The sequence below is a fragment of the Furipterus horrens genome, unplaced genomic scaffold, assembly GCF_987537825.1.
Source record: "Furipterus horrens unplaced genomic scaffold, mFurHor1.1.pri manual_scaffold_9, whole genome shotgun sequence".
NCBI lineage: Eukaryota > Metazoa > Chordata > Mammalia > Chiroptera > Furipteridae > Furipterus > Furipterus horrens.
Genome location: NW_028327179.1, coordinates 93,557,600 through 93,584,974, shown reverse-complemented (window position 1 = coordinate 93,584,974; position 27,375 = coordinate 93,557,600). Strand labels below are relative to the sequence as shown.

General features: G+C 44.3%; 2 protein-coding genes across 3 annotated transcripts in view; one reads left to right on the top strand and one right to left on the bottom strand.

Moving 5' to 3' along the window:
• The window catches only part of IFT56 (intraflagellar transport 56), a 38,567-nt gene extending 36,987 nt beyond the window's left edge, over positions 1 to 1,580 (bottom strand). The window contains exons 1-2 of the mRNA XM_090287568.1: positions 1,485 to 1,580; positions 848 to 985 (exon numbers count right to left, since the gene is read on the bottom strand). Of these exons, the coding sequence (XP_090143694.1) occupies positions 848 to 985; positions 1,485 to 1,487 (141 nt within the window). The 5' untranslated portion in view covers positions 1,488 to 1,580. The remainder of the gene's footprint in view (positions 1 to 847; positions 986 to 1,484) is intronic.
• A 13,988-nt stretch (positions 1,581 to 15,568) lies between these two features.
• Positions 15,569 to 27,375, top strand: part of ZC3HAV1 (zinc finger CCCH-type containing, antiviral 1) — a 53,301-nt gene continuing 41,494 nt past the window's right edge. For both annotated transcript variants that reach the window (XM_090287566.1, XM_090287567.1), the window contains exon 1: positions 15,569 to 16,217. In XM_090287566.1, the coding sequence (XP_090143692.1) occupies positions 15,910 to 16,217 (308 nt within the window). In that variant the 5' untranslated portion in view covers positions 15,569 to 15,909. The remainder of the gene's footprint in view (positions 16,218 to 27,375) is intronic.

The following is a 27,375-nucleotide window of genomic DNA, read 5'->3' as shown; positions in this document are numbered from 1 at the left end:
AAATAACTGAAGATAGAGAGATGGAGCAGTAAATTCCAGGCCACACAGCCAGTAAGTGTGGCGGAAGGAACGTAAAGTAATGTTTGACTCCAAATCCCATGTTCTTGCTCTCCATGATCTACTGCACTCAACCTCATACTTCACACCTGTCCCATTAGCATACATACATATATATTTATTCATAGGTTATAACTGTTTACTCAGGACAAGCCACTGCTCTCTGACCCTTGAACAGGGTTACCAGGACCTATAAGAGTTAAGGATGTTCAGAAGACTGCCATCATATGTCCACTACGAACAAATATTTATGAATTCCTCAGTCAACAAAAGAAAAGTCTTGTTTTGGAGGAAAGGACTGAACCCTGAAGGAGGAGTCTGAACTACCTTGGTAAGGTGAAAGCTTTTGCTCTACAGGGTGCTAAGTCAAACACATGGGTGAAAAGTTAAATAGTGAAACACGTATTTACAGATCCTTGCTACAGATCTCTAGGTCAGGGCACCTGCCTGGATTGCGGGTTCAGTCCCCAGTCAGGGCTGTTCAAGAGGCAAAGGATCGATGTTTCTTTCACACCATGTCTCTCCCTCTCGTTCTCTCTTCCTTCCCCTCTCTCAAAAAATAAATAAATAAAATCTTATTTTTTGAAAAGAAACATGTGTATCTTTTCAGTTCACCTTTAATAATTTACAGTTCACTTGGGAACTGGAATCTGTGCCTGGCTAGATTTACAGGAAGCCGCAGAAGGCACCCACTTGCTCCAACAGCATAGCAACCAGCATTCATTCACCCAAGCAATCATCCATATTTCTGCTATTCATCTCCTAAGAAGCAACGCTCTTTGGGCAGTACCTCCAATAGGGTAATAGCTCCAGTGAAATCTCTTTGTGACAGTAGCTCCTCTAGCTTTGGCATCTTCCTGCCTTTCTTCTTTCTTTTGTCCGTGTGCGGTAGGTCCCCGCCTACGGCAGGTTTGGTTCTTGAAAGCATCTGTGAAAGAAACAACAAGCAGCTTGTAGGATCCAATTATGCTGGCCAGCTTAAACAGAGCGGCAGCTCCAGGATTTCCAAGTCAAATCCTTCACAACGAACCCAAGGGAAGCCTATTAAACTCTTGGTAACAAGTATTACTGGAAGGGCTGAACCAAATAGCTACTTCCAACTTCTTTATCTTCCCCAATTAGTGAGGTAAGAGATGCGTGCGCGCAGCCGCGGTCATTTTAGCGTTCCTCCTTCCCTTGGTCTGCTTTCCACCCCACGCGCAGCTCGGGCGCAGGGAAATAAAGAAGCAGGAGGGAAGAAAGCACCGCAGTATTTACAGTTGCATCCTGTCCCCCGAGGGAACATGACGGGATTGGGGGGGGGGGGCGGGCAGGAAGCTCATCCTCTGCTGACACTCCTGGACTTCACCCAACAGTGTGCTGGAGACGTCCAATCTCCAGTCTCGGGACATACGCAAAGTCCTCCCTCACTGTTCAGAGCCACTGACCATATTGGCGGCGGTCCTGTGAGCCCCCTCCGCAGACAAACACCAAAGGCCAGGCCTCCGCGCTCCTCCGCATCCACAGCTCGCTCTGTCTCCACGGCAACCCCGCGGGAGTAGGGGCGGAGGGGGGGCGGGACCGGGGGCTGGTCCGTCCCGAGAAGCGCTCGCCAGAAAACCAGGGCGTTTGGTTCTCTGGTTCCGCTGCGGAGAGGGTCGTTTTCTTTTTCTTTTTTATTGCATTGATTAGGGTGGCACTGCTTAACAAAATTATACAGGTTCCAGGTGCACAATTCCGCAAGACATTACCTGTACACTGTATTGTGTGCTCACCACCCCAAGTCCAGTCTCCGTCCATCTCCCTTTACCACCCCTCCGCCCCCTCCCGTTCTCCACCCCCGGCAATCAGCACACTGGTCCGTGCCCACGAGTTTTCTCTCTCATTTTCTTTTTTTGTTCAATCCTTCCACTTTCCCCACCTCTCAACACACACCCTCAACACCTGTTCGCCTGCTCTTTATCTGTGAGTCTGTCTCTACTTCGCTTGCTAGTTCATTTTATTAGGCAGCGTCCTTTCCTGCGCTGAGAGCGAGGATTAGATTGTATCTTTATTTATGAGTTTAGGAAAAAGCAAGTCTGCGTTTCCTGGGAAAGTGATTTTCTAGGACCACTTCCGATTTTGACCGCGCTGGGCTCCATAGCAACCCCGCGTACCTCCCACCCCACCCCTGGCGCGCTGCCTGGCACGTGATCCAGATCTTGGGTGGGTGCCGGAAGGTTAGAAAAAATTTTTCTGCTAAAAGCTGACCTTTAGAGGCGGGAGTTCATCAAAATACAGTTTCTTTTTTCCATAGACACACCTTCACACAATAAGGTGCCATAATAAAGGTGTCGATAGGACGACTTATCTTACTCCTGAACTCGGTTAACACCGCTGGAAGGGTAGTGTAAAATCACCAACTGGTGCAGTGTTAGAGCTGGAAGGCACCTTTAATGGACATCTAGTTCAGCCCACAGGGTTAACAGCCTAAGGAACTAACATCTGGGGAAGTGAAGCAGTTCTCCCAAATGTATAGGTAGGTGCAGCATAGCTGAATTACGTCACGTTCGGCTCTGAATAATGAGCCCTATACCCTAAACTCCTAGGGGGTAGATAGGATTTCTTAGATTGTTTTTGCATCGTTCTCGCGCTCCAGCCGCTGCCTACCCACGGCGCCACCCCCTGCCCTGCAATCGCTTGCAGAGTAAATAACTACTGAATTCACTGTTTTACCCTTATGGGTACACACAAACATCGTTATGTAGAGACATACAGACAGGCAATGCATAGACTTCAGAGATGAACAAATTCACCAGCACAAAACAGCCTGTTAATAGCTATGGGCCAGCTCGGACAAAAGATTGCACACATTCTTGTATATCTGTTGGAATTCAGGATTAATTTCCAGGTGGCTATTTCTCCAATTATCCCAAAGAGACAATAACCAAGCACCATAGAACCCTACGATCCTGACTCCACTTATTTGCACATGAACTTTCCAATCTGCTGCCTACAGCTGGTCCACAGGAGCAGACACGTCTTCCTTGCAATTAGCTCTGCTTCACCTTCTCCCACCCCCTTTGTCTGTAGCTAATATAAATCCTTCAGACCGGCTTACATCTTATTGCCCCTACTCAATGTATAAAAACACTTGCAAAACCCCAGGACGATGGACATGTTTTCTTTCTTATCTAGCAAACTGTTGGTTTAGACTCCATGCCCCAAGATCAGTCTCCTTTTTTTGTTTTTTATTTTTTATGCTAGCAATTGTCTAATACACCCTTTCTTTTAAGAGACTTGGAGCCATGGAAGTTAAATTTGTTTATTTAACAACCCCTTAGCTCCACAGCTTCTTTACCCCTAGTGTAGAGTATGGTCAGTGCCCAGAGCCCAGAACAGAGTCCCCCTCCTTACACAAGGATCTAAGGGAAGTATTGCTGATAATGCTGTAAACAATCCTGTTGAACTTGCTAAATCTGTTGAAATGACGTCTGATTTTCAGCAGTTTGAGCTACAGCTTTAAGCCTCTAAATCCCTGTAGAGGCTGTTTGAACTGTGGCTGTAATTGCGAAGGGCAGAATATGGCATTCATTGAGTGTACTTGAGAAAAAGCAGTTACTCCCAACTATAGCTCTAAGACTCATCAGGTGTTATGAAACACATAATACAGACACACAAAAGCAAAGTAAGAGGCATAGCTGGAGCTAGCAACTTTATTGCAGTTGCAATAGAAGAGTAGTTTCTGAGTGACTGTAAAAAATAATCCAGCCCTGGCTGGTGTGACTCAGTGGATTGAATGCCGGCCTGAGAACCAAAAGGTAGCCGGTTCGATTCCCAGTCAGGGCACATGCCTGGGTTGCGGACCAGGTCCTCAATAAGGGGCATGCAAGATGCAACCAATCAAAGTATCTCTCTCACATGGATGTCTCTCTCCTCTTCCCCTCTCTCTAAAAATAAATAAAATCTTTAAAAAAAAATACAGATTGTGATGATGGGTCCTTGGAATCATGTCTGTGCTAGTCATCAGGGCCATGAGTTGCTGAAGGAATGTGAAAGACAATGAGAAGTTTTGGCATTTCTGGCTCAGGTGGATTCTCCTTAAGGAAAAAAGTCTCCTGAAAAGAGGAACGCTCAGCATTTCTGTTGCAGAACCAGAGTAACTTTGTTCATCAGCTCTGTTGAGTGCTGTTAGTTTTTTCACTCTTCGGTTCACTAGTTTCACAAATATTCTACCTTACCATCAAAAAGAATATTTTAAAAACCAAATTTGATTCCACTGCCTCCTAGTGAGTTATGTGGGCTCATAGGGAGAGGACTCCTTTATGACAGTTCTAAGCAAGAGCAAGAATAACTACATTTTACTTTTAAAAAGTGATTTAACCTGTACTAAAGGATAACATAGTCATGGCTGAACTACTAATAAATTAGACCTAACTAATAAGAAATCTGTAGGTTATAACTGCTGAAGCTATGTGATGAGCACATGGGTGTTTATTTTACTCTTTTACTTTTGTATAAAAAATGTCCATAATCCCAAATAAAAAGGAGACATTTATTTAAAAACCCCCAAGTTTGCCTTGGCCGGTGTGGCCCAGTTCGTTGGGTGTTGTCCCATAAAGCAAAAGGTTTCCAGGTCCATTCCTGGTGAGGGTATATGCCTCGGTTGCAGGTTTGGTCTCCATCTCTCAAGAGAGAGAGGCAACCGATTGATGTTTTTCTCCCTCCTTGCCCCATTCTCTAAAAAACAAAAACAAAAAGACAAAAAAACCTCTCGAGTTCTTCTTATCGCCAAATTTTTCACTGAAATGAGCCAAAGCTATAGGAGTAAATACTTATTTAAACATAAAAAACAACTTTCATTTATACCAGTTAAACTTAAGTGGATTTGTCTGTGTGAAGATACTGAGAAAAAGAATTTTCAACTTCTGGTTGCTTATGTAATTATTTCTTTGGTGAAAAGATCACTGGAGAATCAGAAAGCAATGTAAACATGATAAAATGTAAACAGGAAAAATACCAAGCATTGCAATCTCTGAGCTCTGAGAGGAGGAACTAACTCCCTGTATCAATCAGCCAGCTGCTGAGATGTAGGATCCTGGGGAGGCCTGCTCGGTCCATCTCCTATCCTCCAGCAAGAGCTGAAGGTGATGTGGAGTTGAGTGCTTTAGAGTCGGTAAGAACTGTGCCTCCTCCTTGAGCCCCGCCCCACATGCTTCCTACCTCTGTGACCTTGAGCAGTTTACCTAACCTCTCTTGAGTTTTTGTTTTCTGAGGTAAGAAAACCCATCAAACTGATATGCTTATGACCCATCTGAGATCATTGACAAGTGAGAGGCAGGATAAAACAGTAGTTAAGTGTGCAGCCTTTAGAGATAGACCACCTGGGTTCAGTTCTTGGCTCTATCACTTGCTTTAGCTGTGTGACCTGAGCAAGTCACTTAACTTCTCTGGGTCTTGGTTTTCTCACCCGCTAATGATAATAATTGTACCTACCTCCTAGGTTCATTGGTTATGAAAGGGTAGGGGAGAAAAATGTCTTCTACCCATGTTCTTCTGGCTGGTGTAATAACCAAATTGACATGAGACAGATTAACAGGAGAAAATAACCAAACGTATTACATTTGTGTGTATGGCGCGTCCATAAGAAACCAGGACCTGAGGACAAATCGCGCAGTTAAGGTTATACGTTGTCTCGAAGCACAGAGAAAGAGTGGCTGTGGTTTGGGACTTTCAAGGGAGGAAAGCAACTCACATGGACACCAAAGAGCAAATGTTTGTTGGGCTGTCTTCAACAATGGACACAGAGAGAGGACTTTGATCAAACAGGCTTTGCAAGGCCCCTCCCTGTCTGTTACACTTAGTCCATATTAAACTGTAGTTATCTGTAATGATATGTTTTCTCTTGGAGCAGGTCCTCTATCTCATTTCGTTTAGGCAGTTAGGGGGGAGGTCAAAGCTTCTTCCTCAGTTTTTTAAATAAAATCATTTTATGTATGTATGTATGTATGTATGTATGTATTGATTGATTGATTTTAGAGGGAGCAACAGAAAGAGCAACATCGGTTTATGGGACAACACTGTAACCAACTGAGCTACCCAGTCAGGGTCTGCGCCTTTTATTTCTTAAAAATAACCAGCTTAGGCCTGGCTAGTGTGGCTCAGTTAGCTGGGCTTTGTCCCACAAAGCGTAAGGTCACCAGTTCGATTCCCGGTCAGGGCACATGCCTGGGTTGCAGGTACGGTTCCAAAGAGAGGCATGTATGGAAGGCAACCAATTGGTGTTTCTCTCTCACATCAATGTTTCTCTCCCTGTTCTTCTCCCTCCCTTCCTCTCTCTAAAAATAAAAATTAAATTAAAAAATGACCAGCTTAATATTATAATAGATATCCCAGAAAAAGCATATTTTGGGGTAGCAAAACTCTGCTCCCTTCAAAAGTTAAGGAAATTATATACAGAAAGCATTTACAATAGTGCTGAGACGCTGTCAGTCCTATAGGTGCTTTACTTTTACGTTTTAATGAGATATAACTTGCATGCCATAAAACTTTTTATTTCAAAGTGTACAATTTAGTTGTTTTTAGTATATTCAGAAGACTGTCTCTCACCATTATCTAATTTTATAACATTTCATCACTCCCAAAAGAAACATACTCATTAGCATCAATTCCCCATTTCCCCAACCCACAGCTCCTGGCAACCATTAATCTATTTTCTGTCTCTATGAATTTGCCTGTTCTGGACACTTCTTGTAAATGCAGTTATATCATATGTGACAATATATGTTTGGCGTCTTTCACTTAGCATAATGTTTTCAAGGCTCATCCATGTTATAGCATGTACCAATGACTCATTTCTTTTTATGGCTGAATAACATTCCATTGTATGGATATGCCACACTTTGTTTAAATCTTCATATTATTAAAGCAGTTACACATGGGTGAGAAATAAAGAAATAAAATGGAATCACTATGGTCAAGCTGCTAAATTATTAAAATTAAGTAGGCTGAGGCATGCAAAAACTATTCTATTCTTGTTTTAACTGATTCTGGGAACTTAAGCTTCTGAGCTTCCCAGTCCTTCGTTAATGCCTGGATACATATCAGATCATTGTGCCTCAATGCTTGTATATACATCAGACCCTCAGATGACCATCTGAATGACCTTAAGAAGAAATTGTTCCATTGTCCAGACCACCAGGCATCTAAAGATTACCATCTTGGACCAATGCAGCAGCTAAGAATGCAAGACTGATTCTTCTCAAGAAGGTACTTTTTAACTCCAAGAATCCTCAGCTTCTCTTTCTCTTTTGGAGCACGTCTTGATTTTGCCTATCTGTGTTCCACTGTGCAAACTCTAAGACCTTTAAATGAATCTCTGTCATTTATTTCTCTTTTTGAATGTGTTCGACATAGTCAATGCTCAGGGCCTGGTGGTCTTGTCAGCATCTGACCCAGTGCCTTGGGGTTCAGGGCACAGTCCCAATCCGATTCCATCCCAGGTGGAACAGTAGTACTCAAGGAAGAAGCCCAAGCTGTGACAGTTCACCCAGACACAGCGTGTTGCTAAGCCTATCACCCTGCCAAGCCCAGTCCTGCCTTTACCTTCCATACACAGGTCTCGGATATCTCAGGTTTCCTATAATCCCTCTGCAGCCACACCCAACCTGGTAACCTGTGGTAACTCCCACTCCCTCCCATCTGCTCTCTTCCCTTAATCCATTCTTTCCGTCCTCCTCTGGACCTGGTCACTGACCCAGTTTTCTTAAAAGAGTCCACATTACTTTGTGTGTGGGACCTTTGTTACTTTGTGTGTTTGGGCATATTGTATTCATTACCCACTGCTGCATAACAATTTACCACAAAATTTAATAGCTTAAAGCAATCAATATTCTTATCTCCCATAGTTTCTGCTGAGCGGCTCTGCAGGGTGGTTCTGGCTCAGAGTCTCTCCTGAAGTTGATTGAAGTCAAGCTGTCAGCTGGGGCTGAAGTCACCTGACGGCTTGGCTAGAGCTCCTTTAGCTTTAACCGTTCCAAATGGCTCACCCCCACACACGCCAGGCAGGTTAGTGTTTGTTGTCGGCAGTAAGCCTTTGTTACCGGCCACACGGACCTCTCTATCAGGCTGCTCGAATATCCTCACAACCTAACGACTGGCTTCCCCAGAGCGAATGTTGAGAGAGCGAACAAGATGAAAGTCACAATGATTTGTATGACCTCGTCTTGGAACTCACACTGTTGCTCCGTATTGCATACACAGATCAGTCCTGCTCAGCGTGGGGGTGAACTGCACAAGGGTGCAGATACCAGAAGGTTAGACGCGCTGGGGGCTAGCTCACTGCTGTGTCAGGCCATCTCATCAACAAGCTGCTACTTGCTTGTGGCCTCTGCTTTCAGACAAGTGTTTCAAGGAGAAGGTGTGCAGCCTAAAGTTCTTCATTTGAACACCATCAAAGCAAAGTCTAAATTTATTCTCAAAGAGGGAAATGACCCTTCTCGTCTAAAGTTAACCCCTCCACGACACCTACAGCGTCTTCTCTTCCCAGTTCAGTTCTCCTGAGGGAGCTGAGCTGCTAGACAGGTTCGATCTAGGGAAAACCCCTGTGTCTGATCCCTACCTTTGCTCTCTCTCCTCTGTCTGGCTAATTAATGTCTCCCTTGACTCCCGTATCTCCTGGCGAGCATCTGTTTACCTAGGACTTTGGTCATCACATCTGACTCAACCCTCTGACGTTTATGTACTTCTAATTTCTATGCCTTAGCGTAGCTGACTCATCACTGCCTTGTGTAAATTTTGCTTCCATTTTTTTAAAAATTATTTTTACTTATTGATTTTAGAGAGACAGAGAGAGAGAGGGAGAGAGAGAAAGAGAGAGACACCAGCGTGTTGTTCTACCCATTTATGCACTTATTGGTTGACTCTTGTATGTGCTCTGCTCTGACCAGGGATTGAACCCACAATCTTGGCAAATTGGGACAATGCTCCAACCAACTGAGCTACCCAGCCAGGGCTTGCTTCCCCTTTTGCCTGGTAGTGGTTCAACAGACTCAAGTGGACTGATATCCTGAGAAAGCGTCCTAGAAACTCTAGCTTTGTTCTCTCCCCATATTTATCTCTTTGAAATTTTCACATAGGCCCAGATCTTCCATTAAAACAGTAATACACAAGCAGCCAAACAAATACAAAAATCTCCTTCTAGCTCCCTGAATAATTCCTCTCCTTCTCTCTTGTCTCCTCTCTCCTGTTCTCCTGGTCAATCTAAAATGAGTGATCCATTTTGACTTTCAACCTCACCATTCTAAACATGCTGCTCTGTCAAGGGAACTGGAATACAAGACTGTACACAGAAGGATTTACTGACATAGGAACACTCTCACAGGATACAAGCATTAGCACCCTGGCAAGGATCCGGGGATGGCACAAAATTCCTGCCAGGTAGCTCCTGGCAGCCCGGAAAATTGATGGCCCGTGAAGAGTGAGGTTGCAATGCTTAAATTTCTGGGAAAGACAGGAGAAGGAAGAATGAAAAGACTATACATGTGATCCTGGGTGGAATGCGTATATGATGTAAAGGCCAGAAGACCCACCAGAGGATTAGACTCTGCAGGATGGTTCAGAGGAATTCCATTCATTGAGGCTCTCAGGGACACAGTTGTGAGAGGCACACCAACATCACTAGGAAGTTCAGTGATGCTTTCTGCGTATGACATAACCGATGGGGGGAAGGGGCTGTCTTGGAACTTGGCTCACTGACAGCCATGGGGGTGATAGGACCCTGAAGCAATAGACACCAGGTAATGGCCCTTAGCTGCAGAAGCCAGACATTTGTTACATCCAAGTCAGAGTGGTGGCCAGGGGACCTGACCGGGAGAGGGCTTCAGAAATCGTGAATAGAACTGAGTTTTCCTAGGAGGAAGGAGTAGCCAACAAAGTACTGCTTCATGTGTATACTCTAAAAAGAATGGGATTTAGTAAGCAGGAGAATGAGGAAGATGGTCTCCCCAGTTAAAGGTCACAATTCCTTGCCTGGTTTCCATACCTGAGTCAGTATTCAGGAGCAAAACCCAGTGACTGAGAAGTGGCCAGGTTCCCAAGGAGAAGGGCCTACAACTCTATGACAAGAATGAACTATAACAGTTCCTCCTATCCTTCCCCACAGAGATCTATCAATACAACATTTACTTGGATGACAGAACACTAGGACATTTTGATGACTTTTGGGCACAAGGTCAGAGGTCAACTTCAGGTCTGAGACCTGAAGCCTATTATTCATGGACGCCCCCTGTTAGAGGGGGAGCAACTGGAATCCTTACGTCCAGCCTCCAATGGGTCCCTTGGGTCCATGGACTCACTGGCTGGCATTTTCCTAACCCCCAAATGTACAGGTGGGATTTGGAAGTTGGGCTAACCCTCACATTGCATCCTTGTGATCCTTCCCTACTGCAATAACCTGCATCTGCCCAGGAAGGGCTATCGCAGTAGGGAAGGCCCAGTGGAAACATCTTAAACCGTACCCTGCCTCCTCCGTTGCAGGCCAATACGAAGGGAAGGACCCAAAAAACTCAAAATTCATTTATAAAAAATTGTGTAGTTATTCTTAAATGTTTAAGCTTCAGTTTCCTTCAAAGTCCTCTCCATTTGATGCAATATACCTGTCAAGACTTATTTTTCCACTGCTTAAAACAGTTTTTGAATTCTTCAATTTTGGTACTTTTTAGTGCTTCTGCCATTTTTTGTTTCATCTCTTCCACATCAGCAAAATGTTTCCCTTTGAGGACATTTCTTATCTGGGGAAACAAAAAAACAAAAAAGTCGCTAGGGGCAATATCAGGTGAATAGGGAGGGTGGGCACAGGGGTCATGCTGTTTTTGGTCAAAAACTGCTGAACACTCAGCACAGTGTGGGCAGGTGTGCTAGTAAATCACCCATCGTGAAATGGGAAAATGTGTTGAGTATTCAAAAAAAAAAAAATTCACTGAAGCTGCACGCAGCCTCTCATAACAACACCAGCTGGTACGCTGATTCAGGTGGGTTCCTAGAACACTCAACTAGCAGAGGAAGCCTGTGCTACACGGAGCCTACCTCTAGAAGATAATTCCGGTATTTTGGGGGGGTTCCCCCCTCACATAGTAACCACAAAATATTATTGCATCCTGACTAGGAGAGGATGGCAGCTCTTAGTGCCACTCTTAACATCAAAAAGATGCAGAAATGTTGTCCCTACCTTATGTCCATTTAACTTGCCAATGTCGACCCAGCAGCAGTTGGATGGATCCTGGGCAATGATGGCAGACTCCAGACTCCAGCAAGGAAGTAGAATTCCTTTACACCAGCTGTGTCTGATACAGTGGTTTGGGTAGAGCGGTGTTATGCAACCTCAGGTACATGATTGTTTGTGGGAAACTTGGTTCTTCTTGCTGACGCAGTAAAGAATTACAGATCAGCAAGTCTATTAGTGTGCAAGCAGGGTTTATTAGTGACATGTTCTCAGGGAAGAGAAAGGGACTTGCCAAGGTGGGTAAAAGGCAGAAAGCAGGGCAGGGCAGGGCAGGGCTGGGTGGTAGGCCCTTTGTCCTGAGAACTTATATAGTTAGCAGATGGGGAGGGGGAGTTACATATTGATTTGGCAGGCAGAGGTGGTGCCTGCTTTCCCACAGGAAGACATGACCATCTAACTGTAAGGCATGTGTGAAGCTCTGTTAACCCAGATCCTTATCTTATTCCAGACCACCTCTTGTCATCTGTTGTAGAAAAGATACGTGACTGGAGGCAGTTAATCAACTTTAGGGCAGTTACCCAAAGTTATTTATGGGCTTTATCTTTAAGCACTGTGGACCCCGTCCCACCCCTCCTCCTTCTATAGATCTAATTCCTACCTAACAATGGCAGACATCCGTTTGGTGAATGCATTCTTTTCTATCCCAATCAGGAAGGAGGATCGGAAATAGTTCATATTCACACAGCATGAATACCAACAAGCATTTGCAGTTTTGCCACAGGTTGGTGTCCACTCTTCAGCCATCATATCACGTCCATCCATTACATGGATGAGGTCATGCTGCTCCAGCAGGATAAGGAGGTGGAGTGGAGCACACACTAGCTGCTTGAAATGACACATGTGCTCCAGGAAGTGGGAGGTAAATGCTACAGTTTTCGTGCCATGGCTCTAAAGATGTGACAGGCCTGATAGTGAGTGGCATCCTCGTACATTTCCTTCTGAGTAAAAGACAAAGTGCTGCATCTTGGAGCCCTTGCTAGAAAGAAGGAAGTGCAGAGCCTGTTTAGGAATCTTGGGGTTCTCGAGGAAACACATTTTACATCTAAGAATTCTCCTGCTGCCACGAACTGGATGACACAGAAGGTTGCCAGCTTTGAGGGGGGTTCGAGGCAGGAAAAAGCTCTGCAGCAGGTCCAGGCTGCGATTCAAACAGCCGTTCTGCTGGGACTGTGCGATCTGGTCTAGCCTAGTGTTGGAGGGGTCAGTGATGGGAGAAGATGTCGTGTGACAATTATGACAAGTCCCAGCAGAAGAATCACAATGCCGTCCCCAGGGATTATGGAACAAGGTTATGCCAATGGTGGTGAAGAATTATGCTCCTTTTTGAAAAACAGCTCCTAACTTGCTGCTGGGCACTGGTAGAGATAATGATTGACCATGGGTTCAGAACTGGCTGTCATGAGCGAGGTCCTACTGGAGAGATAAAGTCATGAGCCAGGCAGACCCAGCATCAAAACCAGCATGAGAAGAAACTGGTACATCTGGGACTGAGCACCATCAGGACTCACGAGCTGAATGAATAAGTAGCCCAGATTTCCACGTCATTTGTTACAGTTGCACTGGCACCCCTCCCCCTAGCTTATACGCTATGGCCATACGAGGGAGTCCCATAGAAACAGCTAAGCGAAGGAAAAAAGACCAAGTTCAGCCCTGATTGGTGTGGCTCAGTGGATTGAGTGCTGGCCTGTGAACGGAAAGGTCGCTGGTTCAATTCCCAGTCAGGGCACATGCCTGGGTTGAAAGTTAGGTCCCCAGTTGGGGGCATGCAAGAGGCAACCTATTGATGTTTCTCTCCCTCTCTCATGCCTTTTTCCTCTCTCTCTAAAAAAAAAAAAAAAAAAAAAAAAGACCAAGTTCATGTTATCAATGGGTCATCTCACTATGTGGATTCAAGCTAAAAATGGATAGTGACTTATATCTGTAGACTCCAGTGACCTTCTGGGGTATCAGCTGGTGACTGTGAATGGACAAGAGCAGCAACCCTAGTCTGAGAAGGTGCTTAGACCAGTTAGAAATGAGGATTTGAAGCCCTGGCTGCTGTGGCTCAGTGGATTGAGCATTGGCCTGTGAGCCAAGTGTCGCTGGTTCTATTCCCAGTCAGGGCACATGACTTGGTTGCATATCAGGTCCCCAGTTGGGGGCGCAAGTGAGAGGCAACCACACAGTGATGTTTCTCTCCCTCTCTCCTTTCCTCTCTCTAAAAATAAATAAACAAAACAACAAACAAATAAATAAATTATTTAAAAAAGAAAAAGAAATGAGGCTTTGGGGTACATACCCTGGTAAGCTACTAAGAGCGAGGGAGGGGACTTAGAATGTATAGTGGTGGAGGTATATCATGAGGCCTAATCCGAGCCTTGCAACCAATTGCCATGATGGGCTATAGTTAATTACATTAACTTTCTTCTTTGGGCACTGTGGACGCCTTCCCATCTTCCAGGCCTTGGGATGAATATGGTTTCAAGGCTTTCTTTCCCAGACAGTGGAAACAATACATAGACTTTCAAGGGCTTCACTCTTCCCAGCTAACATAGTGTTTCTTGTGATGTTGGAACACCTGGCAATATTACTGGACCAGGTTCAGGACTGCTGAGTCAGTGGGTGAGACATCCGCCCCTCCTCCTCCTTGTTTTGGTTGACTATTGAACCTACCTAACAAGTGCAGGGACTATGTCTTAAATTTCTGCATGTTCAGAGTGACTAACTAATGTAAGGACCACCTACATGCTTGACACGATGTTGAATTTATTTATTTTTATTTTTTATCCTCACCTGAGGACATGCTTATTAACTTTAGATAGAGGAGGTGGGGAGGGAGAGAGTGTGTCTCTCATACATCCCCAACTGGGGATGGAACTGCAACCTAGGGATATGCCCTGACCAGGACTCGAATCTGCGACCTTTTTTGCTTTACAGAATGACACTGACCAATTGAGCCACACTGTCCAGGGCAAGATACTATGTTGAATTTACTGGGTTTGAAAGCCCTTTCCTGGGAACCTATCAGACCACAGTTAAGGCCAAATGGATCAAAGGCTACTATAGAATAGCTAGAGGGAACAAGAAGTTGGATGATCCTATGTGGGCCCCATGTTTGGCTGGTTTTCATACCAAAATATTCTATTCCTGAGAGACACAGTTCATCTACCACGAATTACTGAACTGAGGAGACTTCACATCATTCATTTTGTAGAATTTCTAATTCGACAACTGAGTTCTATCATTTTAAGAAGAAAAAAAAAGGTTTATTTCCGATATGATCGGTGACCCATTTATTTCCCTGGGAGTGTTGGGTTGTGTGTATGACTTTCTCCTCTTCCAACTTGGGTCCAGTGCTTGAGGGCCTGCAAGTTATCTGACAAATAGGTGCATAGGAGAAAAGACAAGATTTATTTACACCTGGGGAGGGGTGGGGTGCTCCCTGTAATGGAAAACTCCTGGAATAGCCAGAAGATTGCATCTCTCAATTTAACAAAAGGGGGGTTTTTAGGGCTTCAATGGGAGAGTAGGGAAGGTGCTACTGGGCTTTTTGATGCTAATGGAGCGGGCAGTCTGTCTCTCTGGGGCGGCTGAAATAGCCGTGAAAACTCTAGGAAGAGGGTTAATGGTAGTTGTATTTTCAGGAGGCTCTGCTCTAGCCAGATCAAGAGAATTTCAGATAAAATTTCTTTTGTACCTTTTGTAGCTCAAAGGTTTTCACTTAATCTTTATACCAACTCTGGGAGACCAGGTGGGTCCCCACGGGGAAAAAGGTCTTGTCCAAAAATCTCAAGAGAGAAACCTATCTGGAATCTTGGGATATGTCTAAACATGCCCCTTTGTGACTGCTTGCTGGAGAATTTAGCGACGCCTGGGGCACCGCGGTCAGTGACTACAGGCCGGCCGCCCGGTAAAGGTCAGGAGGAGGGTCCTTCAAAAGCTCCAGAGAGGGAAAAAGCCAAGGAGAGGAAAAATCGCGTTATTTTGTTTTTGTTTTTGGTGGGGGGAGGGGGCATGGTGGTGTGGGAGAAAGGACACATCGGTTCTGGCTAGGCGCCCAGGATCTGGGGATTTGGGGAACCTCGGGTAGCACCCGGCTCCAGCCTGATGGCTGTGCGCAAGTGCTGAAGTTACTTCCTCAAACACCGAGCGAAGTTAATGATATTCACCTCGTAGAATAATATTCATCTCAAGGCGGTTCCCAAATTCGCGTCATTAGCCACCCCAGCTGGCTTATAAAAACTGCACCAGCGCCCGGAGATCAGTTTTAGTTTCTCTTCTTTCCTTAGAAGCTTCGCTCTGCCCAGTTGGGGACCTCACCCGCGCCAAGCCTAGAACCCGGCGGGAACCGTGGGGCGGCGGTCGCAGTCGTCTGCAGATCCGCCCGCGCGGTTCTCCTTCTCTCCATTCGGTCGCCGTCGCGGTGGACGTTAGACCTGACACCGGGATCAGGTCGGTGGCATCTACCCTCCCGACCCACAGAGCCCAGTGGGAAACCGAAACTGCTGGGCTCTGCTAACGGCGGCGGAGAGCGCGCGCTCGCGAACCCCGCCCGCGCCCGCCCCCGGGGCTCCCGTAAGTTTCGGTTCTTCCCGGAGAAGAGACGCACGTCGCGGCCAGACCAGCGCAGCGCCATGGCAGACCCGGAGGTGTGCTCCTTCATCACCAAAATCCTGTGCGCCCACCGGGGCCGCATGGCCCTGACCTCGCTCCTCGAGAAGATTGCGCTCTCCGAGGCGCAGCTCTGCGAGGTGCTGGAGGCGGCCGGGCCCAACCGCTACGTGGTGTTGGAGACCCGCGGCAGGGCCGAGGTCACCCGGTCCGTGGTAGCCACTACCGCAGTCCGGGTCTGCCGTCGCAAGTTCTGCCAGAAAGGCTGCGGCAACCTGCACCTCTGCAAGCTCAATCTGCTGGGCCGGTGCCACTATTCGCAGTCGGAACGGTAAGTGCGCAGCGAGGAAGGGGCGGCTCCCCGGGTCCCGGGCTGGGTGGACGGCCGGGGCTGCTGTCCGCGAGGGGCGCGCCCTCGGGGGACTGCGCACCCCACAGCCTCTTCTTCCAGCCCCTCACTTGTCTGCGGAGAGCCCTTCCTCCAGCGCCTCCAGACCTTTCCTCGAATAAGGCTAACGTGATACTGCCTCGGGGAAGAGTACCCTTAACTCCCCGCCCCCATAATGAGATACTTTGTGGCCCGCCAGGGCCTAGAGAATTTGGAGGCAGATCTCGGAACGAAGGAGAATGCCTCCCCTGTGTGGGATCTTGAGTGTTTATTTCTTCGCTACCTCTGTCTCTAGGCGCGTCGCCATAGCCCCATCGGCGCTGCGCCCCTGGATCGTTCCTTTTCTGATATCCGAGGCTCGTGCGCACCATCCGTTCAGGATTATTGCCAGTGATGTGTTTTCTCCCAGCGCTCTTGGGACCATTTGGAAATAGTGTGGCTTTCCTCTCAGGCAGCTGTTTCTGTGTTTCCATTTGTTCTTTATTGTCGCCTCAATATAGATGTGCCCCAAGGTTTGGGTTAGGCCTTTTGGCCTGTCTACCAAGTCTCTCCCTAAGAGCGCTCACATCTAAGTTGCTTCTTCCCCTGTGTACCTCCGCTGCCCAGGCCTTCAGCTGAATCTAGGTTCTCCATCTTCCCGTGTGGGAGGTGCATCTGTACCTGAATGGGAGTCAAACTCATCATCTTTTCTCCAGGGCAGGGTCTTTGACCGCCGCCCCCCCCCCAACCCCTTCTTCATCCTTCTCAATATCTTAAATCACCAAGTCCTTTTATTGAAGTCTCCCCTCCCCTGCCTGCCCATCTCACTTCTGAATGAATGTCTGTGAATTAGCAAATGACTGGCTCTGGCCATAGTCGTTCTGCCCACCTCTTCTGTCCCTAGGTAATTCTGCTCAATTATTTTTCTTAATATAATACGTTTCACACCTTGCCTTCCTCAAAAACTTTTTAAGTGGCGTCCTCGTGTCCAAAATGATGGCCACCAAACTTCTGATCATGCATTTGTTAGCGGAAAACTAGATTACTCACCTCCAATAATACGAGTAATAAAATCTATAGAAGCCACGTTTAAAATAGGTAATATATTATTTAAAAAATTATTTGTTTAGGCAAACCTAAAAAAAGTTTAAAGTGCTTGAATATGCTTCGTTATTTAAAAAATATTTATTGCATATGTCGTGAGGCACCAATTTGGAAGTATTGACTTTTGGAAAGGTATGTGTATAGAGCCAGACAGCTAAGTCGCACCGACTGATGAAATCAGGAAGGAAGACGGGAGGGAAGAGGGGAGGGGGAGGATAGAAAGAAAAGGAACATTCTAGCACTATACCGAGTAACAACAGAGTTTGAAGGCTTCGTTACCTCCTTTTCTGTTCTGTTGTGAAAATTTTTTCACCAACTAGTGCTGGTTTTTAACCTGATTAAGCTTTAAGTACATATACTTCTTTATTTTTTTTACCATGGATATTTATAAAATACCTTAAAGTAGCGAAAAGAGGATGAACCCCATGTACACATCACTTTGCTTCAATGGTTTTCAAAATATGGACAGTTTTGTTTCATTTATTCCCTCCTCTCCATCCCTGTCCCCATCTTCCATGTTCATTTGCTTTAGAGATACTCTAGGACTCCGTTTTATTAACATACCCATGCTACAATGATCACATTTTTTACAATTGTAATTTCAATTTCATCAAATTTCCAGTTGGTGTTCAAATTTCCCCGATTGTTTCATCATCTGACTTGCCTTTTCAGGAAAAAACTTAACACAAAATCCATAATTGTTTCAATATATTACATAGCCAATATATTTAGAAACTTTTAGGAACTTAAGGTTTTTGTTTTATGAATTTTATTATGTCTTTTTTTTTTGGCCTGGTTTGAAACATCAAAACCATTTTAAGATCATAATTTAGGTTGTTAACCTGCACTTTTTTATATTAAAAAAATATATATAATATAGGGATAATTTGGTCAGTGAAAGTTAGGATGGATCCTTTGGGGAATTCATTAAACTCTACTTTTTTTTAGTGACGTGATAAATTTTTATGTCTTACATTTATTTATTGGTTGTCGTGGTTTTTATTAACTTTTATTTACTTTACATCACTTTTGAATTTGAGAATTACACATTTTTAATCCACTAATGTAGATTGTGTCCTCATAATAATGAAGAATTTTTTTTGGCTCAAAGCCTAGAAAATACATTTTTTCCCCCCAAGTATGTTTTCAAAATGTTCTCCCCTTAGCAGCTTAGCAACTTATATAACCTTATCTTCTAAAATTTGAATTGTAGGAGTCTTAAGAACTTTCTTTGTGGATTACAGGTTAATGGGATCTGTTGACCAACTGGTACCCACATTGAGGTTACCATTCAGTTTGGTAAACTTTCTGTTTGAGGACAGTTTGCATTTTGCTGGATTTATAAAATTGCCTCTGTAATGCTGTTATACATAAATGAGATCTTTCCTATTCTTGTAGTTCCCGTCTTTTCTCTTACATTGCTTTTAGCCATACCTTTTAGTCAACAACAGGGCTTGCTTTCTTGTTGGATAATTATTGGTTTTGGTGCATCAGTTTGGATATTTCTGTTTGCTTTGCGGAAATAATGCCCACGGGTGGAGTTTTAATCCCAGTTCTGACACAAACAATAACTGACAGTCATTGAACAAATAACTGTGTACCAAGCACTCTGATAAGCACATTAGAGAAGGTATCCATGTTAGTTTTTACCATGATTCTTGAGGTAGGTATTGTAAGCCCCATCTTAATGTAAGGAAACTCAGGCCTAGAGATGTTTAGAAATTTACTGAAAGTCACATAGCAGATAACGGGCAGAGTTAGCTTTGAACCTAGAGACTGCGTAACTTATTAACTAGCTACTTATGTGGTCAAATGGCTGTAATCTTCCATGAAGTCAAGTTATTTTTTTGTAAGCACGATTTTTGCTTAAAGCAGGGTGTCTGTGTGTCTTCAGCTGGCTTTGTGGTTTCTGTTAACATGCTGTTTCCTCTGTGCTCTTTCCTGTTTGTATGCCTTTCCCTTGTGGTTCACTGAAACTTAGGGTTGGGGTAGGTAGTGGGGGAGAGGATTAATTGACTATTTCATAAATTAACCCCCTCAAAAAAAACCCAAAGAAGTGCAAAGAGTAATGTAACAAACACCAGAGTATATATTCTGAGTATCTAATACAACAAAAGTTATATTAATATAATAAGTTCATAACTCGCCTTACAGAATAAATATTTAATTTTTAATTTCTGCTTCTTATCTTTTAAAATAAAGTAAAAGACATATAGGCCTAAGGTTATTTTTTTTCTTATTCCTCCTTTTTCCCAGAAGCAACCTCAGTAATGATTTGGGTGTGTATCCTGCCTTCTATAATTTTATAATTTCCTCACTTATATATTTATATCCACATACAAAATGTGGTATTATTTTATGTGTTTTAGAATTTTTACTCAATATTAGGCTTTGGACAGCTTATTCATGTTGTCTTAAGATTAATTCATTAATTTTAACAGCTGTATAGTATTTTATCATGATTTTTACCATGATTCAGAACCTGTTCCTCCAATAACAAACATTTGGGATATTTCCAATTTTTTGCTACAACAAACCATGCTGCCAAGAATATATAAATTACTTGCTGCTCATGGCAAGAACTTCTTGAGGTATGTCATTAGGAAATGAAATCACTGGGTCAGACGGTTGCACAGCTTCAACTTTTCCAGATTATAACAAATTGCTATTAAAGGTAGTTGTACCAATTTATACTTTCATGTTCGAGAGACCCAGTGTCCCCTATTTTATGGCCAACAAACACTTCGTATTATTAGACTTTTTTGATTTATGTGACTCTGAAGGGTATACAATGGTACCTTTTGTTACAGTTTTAAAAGAATTTTCTCGTTAAAAATTTTATTATGTGATACTTAAGTCTTATGAAACTATATAAAGTATACAATAAATAGCTATGTATCCACAATTAATTGTATCCACAATTATTACACAATTAAACCCCCATGATAGAGGTAATCACTAGAGATAAACTGTCCTTTTTTCTCTAGCTTTATTGATAGTGAGATTGACTACTAAACATTATGTATATTTAAGGTATACAATGTGATATTTTGATACACACACACACACACACACACACACATACACATTGTGAAATTATCCCCCCAACCAAGCTAATGAAACTATGCATCCCCTCATCTGTTTACCCCTCCTCCCTTCTTCCCCTCCCCTCTTTTTGATTGTGAGAACACTTAAGATCAATTCTCTCATCAAATTTCAACCACACAGTATTACTAGTCACCATCCTGTACCTTAGGTCTTCAGAACTTACTCATTTGTAACTGAAAGTTGGTACCCTTTCACCAACATCCCTCCCCCCATCCCTGGCAATTCTGCCTCTCTTCTATGAGTTGGGCTTTTTGTTGGAGTCCATGTTTAAGGGAGATGATGTAGTATTTGTCTTTCTGTAACTGGCATATTTCACTTAGCGTAGTGTCTTTAGGTTCATACATGTTGTCACAAATGGCAGCACTTCCTTTTTATGGCTGCATAATATTCCATTGTATACACATACACCACGTTTTCTTTATCCTTTCATTTGTTTATGGACACTTAGGGTGTCTCCATGTCTTGGTTACTATGAATAGTGTTGCAGTGAGCATGGAAGTGCAGATCTCTCTTCGAGATAGTGATTTCATTTCCTTTAGGTATATACCCAGAAGTTGAGTTGCTGGATCATATGGTATTTTATGTTTTAATTTTTTTTTTTTTATCCTCCCCTGAGGACATGCTTATTGATTTTAGAGAGAGAGAAAGGGAGTGAGAGAAAAGGAGAAAAACATCGATGTGAGAGAGAAACATTGATTGTTTGCCTCTCAGACATGCCCTGACCAGGGGCTGCATGTAAGCATGAACCCTGACAGGGAATTGAACCTGTGACCCTGGAATTCCCAAGCCTACTTCTGGAGCCTCTGTGGACTTCTTCCCCAGGACTTAATACATAGGGAAGGAAGTTGGCTGGCATGTCCATTGCCTCTGTATGACGTGAGCAGTGTGGCACAGAGCCTGGGCTGGGAGGAGAAGTGATGGGCTGCAGCTGGAAGCCCGGGCGGAACATTCTTCATTCTGCTATGTCCTGTCATAGAACTCTGAGGAGTCTGAGAATTCTAAATTCCAGCTTGGCCTCCCAGTCCTTAGGAAAGTCTGTTTGTCAGGATAGGAAGAGAGAGCCCTGACCGGTGTGGCTTAGTTGGTTGGGCATCATCCAGCAAAGCCAAAGGTTGCCAGTTCTATCCCCACTCAGGGCGTGTACAAGAGGCAACCAATCGATGTTTCTCTTTCACATGGATATTTCTCTCCCTCTTTTTTCCCTCCCTTCCCCTCTCTCTAAAAATAAATGAAATACTTTAATTAAAAGAAAATGATAGGAAAAGAGAACATATTTTATTGAACCATTTCTTAGCTTGATTAATTAAAGTATTTAGATACTTTGTGAGTGGCCCTCTATTTAATCTTGCCTCAGCCCCACAGATTTTAGGTGACGGACGGCTCAAGTTCATTCAGATGTGTAACTTCCCTTTGTATGAACATGCACAATTTACAGATACATTTTCACATTAAAATATAGATTGTTTTCAGTTTTCTTACTGTAACAAACCATGATGCATTGAACATTTAAGTCATAATGCTTGTTTTGAAAGTTTGTCTTACTCGGGTGTCTAATTCTTCGTTGTTGCTTATTTGCATTTTGCTTATTTTATCATCTTAGTGCTCTGTAATAGCTTTTATTTTTAAAATTTCTTACCATTGGAAAGGGTATATACGTACATTCATGACGTTGTGCAGCCGTCACCACCGTCTAGTGCCAGAACATTCTCCTCTCCCCAGACAGAAGCTTGTACCCATCAGCAGTCCCGACTCATTCTCTGTCCCCAGCCCCTGGTAACTCTGATTACCGCCTCTCTGTGGTTTGCCTATTCTGGATATTTCCTGTGAATGGAATCATTCAAGATTTATTGTATTGGGCCTGGCTTCTTTCACTCAGCATAGTGTTTTCAAGGTTTGCCTTTTACTTTTGCGCGTCACACGTCATTTCTGTGGGTGTATGTACCCAGGAGGTGTCTTCCTGGAAGTTCCTTCTGTTACTAACTGCTCTGTCCATGGAGTTGTGTTGCCAGGCCGATGACCTTGGAGACATGCTATTTTCTGTGACATCAAAGCACATAGAGGTCTGTAACCCGTAAGAATCATTTGGAAATTTTTGTTCTCTTTTTAGATTTGCTTTCACATTTATTTTGATTTGATTGAATTTGACTCTTACTTTCTGCAGACACTAATTTTAAGAAACCATGACATTGTAAGTGATACTGTGAATCATGATAGTGACAAATAAGCATCTGATACCAAAATATTTCTTACTTTTTATATAATACAGAGATAGCAAAATTAAATATTTAAAATAAGTATAGGTTTGTTTTCCTTCTATCAAAGGGTTTCAATTTGCTTACTGCTTCCGATCACATTTACTTCCAAACAGGAATCTGTGATTTTTCCCTGTAGGCTACTTTGGAATTGGCAAGGCCCTGGGATGGGGCGGGGAAAAAAGAGTGAAAGAATCCAGAAGGACCCAGGATTTCAGGCCCACTGAGAAATCAGCTTAACCAAGTTGGAGCAGGGGAGCTAAACTCTGGGAGGAGAGAGTAGAGACCCATTTTATGATCTTTGAACACTTACCCACTGAGGAGAGATTTCAATGTTTCAGACCAACTAAGAGGGCATCTAGGCAAGTAGTTTCCAAACATTTTGATTCCTTGCACCTATGAGTAGAGGAAATTAAAAAAAAAAAGATTTCATTTTATTTATTTATTTTTAGAGAGAGGAGAAGGGAGGGAAAAAGAGAGGGAGAGAAACATCAATGTGAGAGAGAAATAGCAGTCGGTTGCCTATTGTACATGCCCCCACTGGGGACTGAACCCACAACCAAGACATGTGCCCTGACTGGGAGTCGAACCAGTGACCTTTCGGTTTATGGGATGATGCCCAACCAACAGAGCGACACTGGTCAGGGATGGTAGAGGAAATTTTGATCATGTACTCTTATTATGTGAATATTTATTTAATAATATAGTGTATATAACTCTTAATTTGTATATTAAATATTTAATCATTTTTTACCTTAAAAAAACTTTAAAGTCAACCTTACTGAGGTATGACTTACATACAATAAAATGTAACCACTTAAAGTTACAGTTGAAGAGTCTTGACAAATGGTGGATACACCCATGTAAGCACCACAATCAAGATAAAGAATATTTCTATCAGTTTTACAGGTTAGGTTCTCTTGTGCCCCTTCTAAATTAACCAGTTAAGTCCTGGCTGGCATGGCTAAGTGGATTCAGTGTTGGCCTGTGAACTGAAGGGTCGCTGGTTCGATTCCCAGTCAGGGCACATGCTTGGGTTGCAGGCTGGTTCCCTGGTTGGGGGTGCATGAGAGGCAACCGCACATTGATGTTTCTCTTCCTTTCTCCCTCCCTTCCCTTCCCTCTAGAAATAAATTTAAAAAATACCTTAAAAAAAGGTAAATTAACCAGTTAATTCCCTCCACCTCTGTCAACCCATGCAATGATTTTTTTTACTCTTAGATAGAAAATAAATATAAAGAGTTGCAACATTTTTCCCCACACACTGATGGACCAGCTGGGAGCGTTGGAGCAGTACTTCTGGAATATTGCTGGATATCGGCACCACCTGGGGGGAACATATTAAAATGCAGATTCCCAAGTCACATCAGACCTTCTGGTTCAGCAGGAGTTGGTTGGGGCCTGGAATCTGCATTTTAACCGTCGCCCTAAGTATTCCTTTGCAGAAGCTCGGAACCATACTTTCAGAAACAGCGTGTGAGGAGCACTACCTGGCAGAATGCAAAGGCAAGGCTTTATGTGGCTTCGTGACTTGGAGGATAAAAAAGAAATGGATTCTTCAGTGAAGAGTAAACACAGATGAAGAAAGTACAGTTTTCTCCAAGGTTAGGGTGACCTATTTGTTACTTTTTAATGATAGAATCACAAGACATATAGGAAGCTGTGGACATTCCAGGCACCCCATCGAGAAATATTTCTTGTGTGGCCCGCGGGCCCCAGACCCCAGCCTGCTTATGAGCCCCAGCTCTGGAGGGTCTTCCTGGATCCGGGAGCAGACCCTGGTGGCCATGAAGCCACTGTGGCTCGTTGGGGATGTGGTTCTGTGTTTGGAGAGAAGGGGCTTCAAGATGGAGGGGATGGAGATGCTTTGAGTCTGGGAAGCCCCAATATGGTCTGCACTTGAAGGGTCCTGATAGGTCACAATGCCTCAGCTCAGGCTGCCCCCAACACCATTCATTCAGGAGACTTCAGCTTCCACATCAGCAGGAACGTCATCCACACCAGGGCCCAGGGGCAGATGCAGGCCACTGCAGCGGCCTGTACCCAGCCTGTGACTCAGGCTGCCCTTGGCTGCCCCAGCACCGATCCACAAGGACTTGAGCCCACCTCTGTGGCTGCCCACCTGTCCCAGACCACCTCCCTCTTCACCTTCTGCTCCAGTCCAGAGCAGATCAACCAACTTTATGTGCCTTTTGGTGCCCTAAGCCAGTACCACCTTTGGGGTGTCTCCAGAAGTGGATGGTTTAGCTTCCTCTACTCCAAAGGGGAGACATTAGAATTCAATGTGCTGTGCCAAAAAAAAAAAAAAATTTCTTGAGCACCAACAGTAAACTATTCTAGAGGCCTTTGCCCCTTTCTTTTACACTAAAGAAATCCTGGAATACTGTTATTTTAATATCCTTTTTAACTTCCAGGGGGATTTATGTTGGGAAGTTCGGCAGGAGGAGAAGGGCCATGTGTGAGGAGAGGGGCCTTCTCTGACCTACTTTATCTAATTAGATTTTGGCAGTACTGCCACCACCTCCTCATCTTTACTCTCGTCACTTCCTACCCTTTTTCTCCATCCTGACATGGATAGTTCCCAAACTTGTGCTACTCATTGGTATCGCTTGCAAAATCTTTAAAAAACACTCATGCCTGGTTCCCACCCCCTAGACATTCTGATCGAATGGGTAAGAGGTATGACTTGGGCACTGGGATTTTCTTTCAGTCCCTAGGTGGTTCTAGTGGGCAGCAAAGAAACTCGCAGAAACAAGTGAAGACTGGGGAGATTGTCTACCATAATAGATGATTTTTTTTGGGGGGGGGGTGTGTGTATCAGCGCTGTTCACTTCACTCTTGGTACAACGCGAGAGTATGCAGTTCCTGGAGAAGGCAGCCACCTCTCCCATCCTCAGCTGGCCTGGTGCCCGCCCCGTTGCTCCCTGCTCTCCAGGGTCTTGCAGCCTAGCGGGGGCTGTCCTCTCTCCAGGTGGAGGCCTCCCACAGCCTGCACATTCGTGCGCGCGGTGCGCACCTTCGGCTCACCGTGTTGCAGCCGTTGGCTGCCCTTCTCTGCACCTGCTGTGTTCCTCGTGATACCGTTGCGGTTACCGCGGGCCCATTTCTTCAACACCACCCTTTCTCCCCTCCTCCACCCCACCCCATTGTTCTTACCCTGCTTCTGTGCTCTCTACCGGCCTGCTCCGGCCTCCCCTCTTCTTACCAGGGGTTCCAGATTCATTGAACCCAACCTGTGTAGTACCATGGTAATTTAATCTTCAACAATAGAAGTACAAACACAGAGAACAGAAGCCTCATGGCTTTAAAATAATACTTCACTAGGATTTTTCACTGATTACGTTATATTCTTTAGACCAGCCGGTCTCGAGATTTTATCTTTCACACATCCTGGTTCCTTTTTCACCTGACTTAGGGCATGGTGAGCTATTTCCTGTTTTCTGTACAAATTAGCTGCCTCTTTGTTTTTATCACCCCCCTCCCCACCATGAGGTGCTGGGAAGCAGAGTGAGTGAGAGAGAAGGGAAGGGGTTATTTTGATATAAATTACCATAAAAAAATAAGGCTCTCCCTGTGGTTCCTATCCTTTTCCTGTTGGTCTGGTTGTTGAGCCCTGAGCCGATCCTGTGTTTACTAATGTGTTTACCGACGTGCGAGGTGCAACAGCTCAGAGGTGACCATCTGGTTTAGGAGCCCAGCCTAGAATCCAATCTGACAAGGGCAGCCAAGAATTCTCCGCCCCTATTGCACAGTCAGTCACCTCGGGTCCCCCTCTGGTCACACTAAATCGGTCTCTGAGGGTGTGGCCCAGGCTTAGGCAGTCCTAAACGCTCCTGTCAATGGAAGGAACATTCAAACCTGTGGAGAATTTTTAAATTTATTTGAGCCACGTTGATGACAGTTGCCGCGAAGCAGAATCTCAATGGATTGAGAAAATGCTTCAGAGAAGGGCTGTTTTGCACCTTATTTTATACGTTACAATTAAAGGAGGAGGCCTCCCGGGTTCCATGAAATTAATTGGTCATAGATTTGGGAGAGGAATGAAGACAAAGCCGGGAAATCTTTGGGACTGGATACAAAGTAAGACAAATAGACACAATTTTTACATAGGTGGGTAAAATATAATTAACTGTTAACAATTAACAAGATAATAACAGTGAGAGGATGTGTGGGCTCCGCTCTGGTGTGATGGTTGTGCTTTGGTGGGGTCCGGAAAAAGGAAATTTACTTTGCTATTCCAAAGGTATGTTATCAGGTATATGTTATTGTAGTGCAAAAAAAAAAAAAGACAGGCTCAGTTAGGGTAAAGATGGGCCTTTGTCAGGGAAAAGCTGCCCTAGGATGCGCCTACCCGTCATGACTCACCTTTGTTAGGAAGTTTTCATTTGAGACCATCCAGTGGGGTTAGTTTCAATCTCTTGAGTTTGTCTCTGGGAGCTTGTCAGTTTCAGCACATGGTCCCCCTTTTCGTCCACACCCCCCAGTTGATGACTAGGTGTAGCCAGGGATGACAACCGGGGCTCGTCCGAGGTGGGGGAGGATGTATTGCCTGAGTTAAAATAACATTTTGTTCCGGGGCTGGAAGAGCCGAGCGGAAAGGTCATTTGTACTTAAGCTTTTGGCCTGAGATTCCTGAAAGAGACGATTCTGCTCCTTTC